Here is a 7500-nt window from a genome sequence, read left to right on the forward strand (position 1 = left end):
ACACAACACCTTAGGTCTTGTTGCTAGCAGAAGATAATCAATGACCGATCACTGCAGTTGATGGATTTTCTAGCAACGTCACTGTGATGTAAGAGACATCAAATTGTGCTGTGTTAATGATTAAAATCTATTGATGTATTACCCTTGTGAATGTTGTGACACATCTGGGTAACAAGTTTGTTCCTGTTATCATTCCAATTACGGCAGCTGTAAACAGTTGTTTATTCACCATCTGCTCTTTATTTTATTACATTTAATTTAACTGGACAGAAAAAAAAAAGAAAAAAGCAGCGACACTGGAGACTCCTTACTTAAAATTCTCTTCAGAGAATCTGCCATCATATCACCGATTAAGTTTATAATGGGATGTGTGTGTGTGTGTGTGTGTGTGTGTGTGTGGACGGACCTGGTACCGAGGCGGCGTGTCCGCAGCCCCATGAACACCGAGCGGATGAGTTTGCCAAAGGAAGCGGCGTTGACTGGATCCAGCTTCTGTTCGTGGCAGTGACGAAGGTAGTGGTTATAGAGAGAGCAGCGTGCCAGACTCACACCTTCCGCCGTCTCGTAGTTATCCAACAGCCACTGCAGCTGCACACACACACAAACACACACACACACACACACAAAATTCACACTGAATCTAAGCATACTGCAGAAATTCAACAACAACAACAAAGAATGCATAAAGAACTAAGGGAGATCAACTGAGAGCTGAGACTCGGTCTTTACATAACGAGTAACCCTACTTAGTATTACTCACTCAGGGACATCATGGGACAGTTTATTTAACTCTATTTGTCTCAGCTGCTGTTGTGTTCTGCTAGCAAAGAACCCCAAATAGTCAAACTGTGTTTAAACGCTATCTTTAATAGAGGCTGCAACGAGTGTCGTCTTTGAATAGAAGCGTGTTTCGGTACTCAGAACTCCGATATGAAAGTTTCTCTGCACACGAGCGAATACGTCTCTGCGCGCTTTAGCCATCTTTCCGCCGTTCGAATGCCGACAGATGACTCATCGGGTTCTTCGCTTTGAAGGAAGAAACGCTGTAGTTCCTCCTTTAGCATCTGCTTTGCATCGATTGGCGTCAACGAACAAAATACACCCAGATAATTAATAATCTCTTGACATTCTTATGGTCCAAGTTAGAAATAAACAGAACAGGCCGACACTGTTACTGATCAGCGGCAGCCTGGAAAGATGACACGCATTTTCCATTCCCACGCGCACACAAACACACCTGAGGGTGAAGCTCTGCCGTTCAGTAAAAGCTGTAGTGCTGGAGATGTTTAAAGACACTCGAGAGTGTGATAAAAAACAGAGGGACAAATGTCAGTTTACTACCAAGTTCAAGGCTGCTTGAACCTCAGCGTAACGCCTTTCCCCGAGCGCACACCCTGTTCATTTTATTTAACTTGTGAGATAACCATCGAACATTTTAGGAGCTGAATTACTTCTTACTTCTACTTTATTTATCTAAACCATAAATACCTGCAAATCATTCATTACAGAAAAGAGCCACATTAGCATATTAATGTGAGCTAATGTAGTTAATTAGTTTACCTTCTGCAGGTAATACCAGCTGGTTGGACTTTATATACTGTGGATTTTTTTTCTTTTTCAGTAAACAGACATAGAAGTTGTGTTAATATCTTTAAGCTGAGTTTGATCCCAAAATCTTCTGCATTTTTGTCAGTTTGCTGGATCTCTATATGCATTTTATCGAGCCAGATCGAGCTGTTCACTGACCGAGATTTTCACAATTTATGACGTGACAGCATCTGCGCATCGTACGCCGAACGCTAACTGTGAACTAGTGTCAATCGCGTTCGATATGCAAATTTGGCTCATGCAAACGGTCGGTCGTCGTGAGCTTCGAGTTGTTTCTGATTTGCATATTCATTAAGGGGTATAATACAATGTCTCTATGGTTCCATGACCTCTGCTACATCCCTCTAGTTCGTAATTAGTCCCGAATAAAGCTGTTTAAAAGTTTAAGCCGTCTTCTCTCCGAGCTCGAACGTGTAGGAGATCACGCAGACGCGTCAGAGATGCCTTACAGGAAGCTAAGCGTTCACCCAGTCGTCCCTCCAGCACTAACAAGTAAAGAAGCAATTTGCAAAGCAGAGTGGCGGCAGGAAGGTGTGAAGTGTAGACAGCACTGGGCCTCCTTTTATTCTCTAGTCTTTTTTTTCCTAAATAAAGTTTTCTTAGATGACTTACATGGCTGTTGAGCAGGATGCTCTTGTGAGAAGCAATTCCTTCTGACTTTTGGAGGTTTTCGATCGCCATTTCAAGCTACAGAGAGAGAACGGAGGAGCGTGCGGGACGGGAACGGAAGGGAAGAGGGGAGTAAGGACAGGTGAGGGGCGGAGGAAGGTAAAGGAACAGAGGGTAAGGGAAAGAAGATGCAAAAGAAACAGAACAGAAAAAAAAGGTAATCATACTGTTAGCTGGAGCAAGATCAGGGCAATTCCATTACAGTCAGAGAAAAAAAAAATAAATAAAAATAACGTGAATATGAAGACGTGGGTTAAGCGGCAGGCTGAGATTCTCTTACTGAATCACACGCAATAATGCATGCAAATGCAAAGGCAAAAGCCCCTGTGTAATTCATGCTAATGATAAAGCTAATGCAAATGCGAAGAGCTGCTCTGATATGGAACTTTCCACGTCACCGTGTTACTATGCTGCAAGTTGACGAACAACAGCCTAAGCAGGATAAAAGGTAGAGAGAGAAGGAAGGAAGGAGGGAGGAAGCAGGCGTCCTTTCGGGTCTTACGGGCTCCCGAGGGCCAAACGGTAACAAGCAGAGAGGATGCTCTGTGCCGCAGGGTGCTCGAGCGCTGGTAAGATGCACTAAAACGAGGCCCTGGTGAATTATGGAGAGGCAAAAGTGACTGTAGGGACAGCAGCTGCCTCCTCTCTCTCTCTTTCTTTCTCTCCTTATCTAAATCTCTACAATGCTTTATGTCTTCATCTCATAGTGTCTCTCTCCCAGTCTCTCCTGATCTCTCTTGTATAGTCTCTTCAAGTTTCTCTCCCAGCATCCCTCTGCCTTAGTCTCTCTCTCTCTCACTCTCTTGTCTCTCTTTCCCCATCTTTCTCTCTCAGTCTCTCGCACTCTGCATCGTAGACTAACGTTCTAATATTCTCTCCTTCTTTCTCTCTAACGTTTTCCCCTACAGTCCTTTCGTCTTTCTTTCCCAACATCGCTCTCCCCAGCCTTTTATTGCCACTTCCGGTCTCTATCACGATCACTCTTTCTGTCTCTCAGTCTTCTATCTCAGTCTTTCCTGAGTCCTATTTACCAGTTTCGTTCTCTCTGTCTCTCACGTTCTTTTAGTAATTTCTTCCACATAGACTTACCCTCTGTTTGTTCTTTTTCTCCTCTCCCCTTTACCCAACACGCTAGCTGAGAGAGAGTCGCTCCTAACCTGAGACACGGTGATACTGGGACTTTAAGCACTGCTGACTGAACATCTGGATCATTGCATTAATTAGCAGCACCTCACAGGAAGAGAATGCTACTGCGTTCCAGCTAGTGTGTGTGTGTGTGTGTGTATGAAAAAACATCTAACATCTGGTGTCCTGAGAGGTCTCGTTTAAACCGTCGTATGACCGTCTGAAATTAGATGTAAAAAACGGTGGAATGTACCATTGCGGATGAAGAGCGGGAGGACGGCGTGGTGTGATGACGGCCGTCCATGCCCCCGTGGATGAGATAAGCGCCGCTGCTGGAGATCACCTGGCTGCCGCCGACGTCCATGGCGATGCCCACCATGCCGTGAGAGGGCACGCTGCTGGTCGAGGACACCACTGTGGTGACCTGCGTCGGCCCTGACTGGGTGTCGAAGTAGGAGTTACCGCTGGTCTGACCGTAAAGCTGGGCGTCGTGGTTATAGGTGTACGCTGTGCGGCTGAGAAGACAGAGAACCAGGACTGGAGTGAGTTTAAGGAGTTTAAGAAATATTATAATACTCAAACAAATAAGGGGGGAAAAAAAACCCTTTCCACTTTCTCTACAAGTCTCCGTTTCTCCTACTCTCTCATATCCTTCCAGTTTTTCTTTCCGAGTCTTTATCACTTCTACACTCTCTTCTAGTCACTCTCACCCTTTATATTTCTCTCCCTTGGTCTCTCTTTTCTCTAGTATCTCTTCTAGTATCTCCTAGACTCCTTTCCTCTCTCCCCGTAACTCGTTCGGTCTCTTTCTCCCTTCCCGGCCGTCTCTCTTCCGATGTTCCTTTCTAATCTCTTTCCCACTCCCTTCCTTATGTTTTCTCCCAGTCACTTTTCTAGTCTCTTTCCTTCTTCTCACTATCCAAAGCTCTCCCTCCCTTCCATTTTCTCTCTCTCAGTCTTTCTATACTCACCCGACCCCGTAATAATTATTCTCACACACACAAAAAAAAAACTAACGGCTGCTAGCTAGCCGAATAAAATGACTGGCGTTTTTAATAAATAGCTAACACACTTTACTTAAAAACTATGAGGTGCATTTTTAAGGTAGTAAAACTTTTTTTTTTTTTTTTTTAATTTTCATTTGCGAGTGTCAACTGCAGGACGGGAACGAAATCGTTAACGTTCGTTTTCTGAAACGCCTTTTTAACATCGGCGTGCAGAAATTTCGGTCTACGTGTCAGTTGGTCATAATAATCCTGGTTCGCTTCACGGTCCGGCATTAACAAATCTGTCTCTTTTTTTAGATAAACATGTTTAATTAACGTTTGGTCTAATTAGTTCCTCATTACTGAAGGAAGCCTGAAAGTCTTTGGGGGTTTAGAAGGATGTTTTGAGGTTTGCACTGCATGAGCAGCGACACATGGCATATGAAGCGTGTTGTACACGCCATGTAAATAAATAAATAAATAAATTCTACTGACAAGCTGTTATGTAGACGTGTCAGAAAAGAGGACATAAGCTCTTAAAGAGGACACTGATCAGAGATACGGAGATAAACAGGGGATCTGAGTCTGCAGTCTGGGAGGAAGCATCAGCTGCTACACGCTACACTGAGACAGTAAAATATGGGCTGATGACGGTTTAAAACCGTTATGTGTGATAACTTTCTACCTCGTGTCATCTCAAGGAGATTTCCCTCACCTCAAGATTGTTCATCTACATAAAGATCTACAAATAAAACGGAGTTAGAAAGAACTAATAATCAATAACTAATCATTCAAGAACTCATGTATTCACTGTACTTAACACTAGCTACCTCGGTCAATTCGCTGTACTTAACACTAGCTACCTCGGTCAATTCACTGTACTTAACATTAGCTACCTCGGTCAATTCACTGTACTTAACATTAGCTACCTCGGTCAATTCACTGTACTTAACACTAGCTACCTCGGTCAATTTTTGTTAGAAAGTGGGTGTGGCTTACATGGTGCCATTGGGGTAGACGGCCTCTCCTCCTTCGACGTACTGCACCTGGGTGGGGTATACGTGCTGTACATGCTGCACCTGGCTCACACACACATGCACAAACACACACACAATTCATCACGAGAACGCTTCAGACACCTTTCGCTGGCTTGAGTGATACAGTGACAGAGAGGAAAAAGTAACTGTGTGTATGTGTCTGTGTGGGGGTTTATAAGATGTGCCAGGTGTGTAAGAGATTACAGTATCTGCAATGGGAGTGTGTGTGTGTGTGTGTGTGTGTGTGTACCTGCTGAGGAACCTGTTGCACTCTAGACAGCTGCTGGACCTGTGGCTTTGGGGACGAGCCTGTGGCCTGGACTAACACTCGCTGTAGGATCAGGAATACACGCACACACAGACGCACACACACACACAGACGCACACACACACACAGACAGACACACACACAGACAGACACACACACAGACAGACACACACACACAGACAGACACACACACAGACAGACACACACACAGACAGACACACAGACAGACACACACACAGACAGACACACACACAGACAGACACACACACAGACAGACACACACACAGACAGACACACACACAGACAGACACACACACAGACAGACACACACACAATCCATGTCTATTATCATAAATAAAATGCCTGCCCAGTCATGTGGTAAAATCACATGGACTAGACGCTGATCCTTATTCAATGCTGCCGCTTTGAAAATACAGCGTTTTAACATCACCATGACAACAAATTATTTTAAATTCTGCCATGTGATTTCAAAAAAAAAAAAAGGAAAGACAAGAAAGAGAAAAAGAAAAGAAGTGGAGAGACTACTTGCTGAAAAAGGACTTGGTGGTAATTGCAACCAACTCCTACAGTTCATGCTCCTGCTAACAAACCTTTTGTGTGATGTAATGTCCGTCACCATGACAACAATTTGAGCAACTATCAAGACCACAGATCAAAATTAGACCTATAACTAGTGTGTTACTGCCGTCTGTGATGATCTCTGCGCTGTGTGTATGGACGCTATAGGTCTTGTATAGTGCTGCTGAATTTCCTCTTCTAATTGGAAATGTTGATTAATTGTCAGTAACAGAAGCTCGAACAGCGATGGCACTAAAATCACAGATTTATATTAATGCACGTTACTATAGAAACTGTAACATATCAGGGACGACAACTCATTCACAGGATCTTTACGCAGGACGAGACACACGATCTGTTAATAAAGCCATTAAAAACATGGTATTTAATAAAATAGTTTAGATATTTTATTGATATATTAAAGTTGAATGTAAGGAGATGTTTTTATTTGGTTGTTGATTATTTCCCTATAACAGAACACACCAAAGTGTTTTATTCCTTTCCATGAAAAAGGGTCAAAACAGAAACAAGGCAGCGCTACAGACACGAACAGAACACGTGAGGAAGGCAGCTGACGATAAAAAAGCTCTGTATTTTAATCAAACCCGTAACACTAGAAGACCATCTACATGATCTGCAGCCCTCGATCTCTCTCTCTCTTTCTCTCTCTCTCTTTCTCGGTAGCTGTTCTTATCCAGAGCGACATACAAAAGTGCTTTTAAGTCCATCACTGAAAACACTAACACTGGTTCACTAGGTTACAGACTTAGGACACCATCAACCTCAAACTTTGTTTGTTCTCACTCTCTCCCCTGTTCTCTCCCTCTCCCTCTGTCTCTCTCTCCTCCTCTCTGTCTCACTCCCTCTCCCTCTCCCTGTCTCACTCCCTCTCCCTCTCCCTGTCTCACTCCCTCTCCCTCTCCCTGTCTCACTCCCTCTCCCTCTCCCTGTCTCACTCCCTCTCCCTCTCCCTGTCTCACTCCCTCTCCCTCTCCCTGTCTCACTCCCTCTCCCTCTCCCTCTCCCTGTCTCACTCCCTCTCCCTCTCCCTGTCTCACTCCCTCTCCCTCCCTCTCCCTGTCTCACTCCCTCCCTCTCCCTGTCTCACTCCCTCTCTCTCTGCCTGTCCCTGTCTCACTCCCTCTCTCTCTGCCTGTCCCTGTCTCACTCCCTCTCTCTCTGCCTGTCCCTGTCTCACTCCCTCTCTCTCTGCCTGTCCCTGTCTCAC

At 44.5% G+C, this 7500-nt stretch overlaps 1 protein-coding gene across 5 annotated transcripts in view; it reads right to left on the minus strand.

The window, feature by feature from the left end:
* Positions 1-7500, minus strand: part of rfx2 (regulatory factor X, 2 (influences HLA class II expression)) — a 46790-nt gene that overhangs the window by 11922 nt on the left and 27368 nt on the right. For 4 of the 5 annotated variants that reach the window (XM_060880725.1, XM_060880722.1, XM_060880721.1 and 1 more), the window contains 5 exons: positions 5676-5756; positions 5388-5467; positions 3656-3917; positions 2221-2295; positions 407-588 (listed from right to left, as the gene is read on the minus strand). In XM_060880725.1, coding sequence (XP_060736708.1) covers positions 407-588; positions 2221-2295; positions 3656-3917; positions 5388-5467; positions 5676-5756 — 680 coding nt within the window. The remainder of the gene's footprint in view (positions 1-406; positions 589-2220; positions 2296-3655; positions 3918-5387; positions 5468-5675; positions 5757-7500) is intronic. The other variant, XM_060880724.1, reaches the window with a different exon arrangement.

This window comes from Tachysurus vachellii, chromosome 11, assembly GCF_030014155.1.
Source record: "Tachysurus vachellii isolate PV-2020 chromosome 11, HZAU_Pvac_v1, whole genome shotgun sequence".
NCBI lineage: Eukaryota > Metazoa > Chordata > Actinopteri > Siluriformes > Bagridae > Tachysurus > Tachysurus vachellii.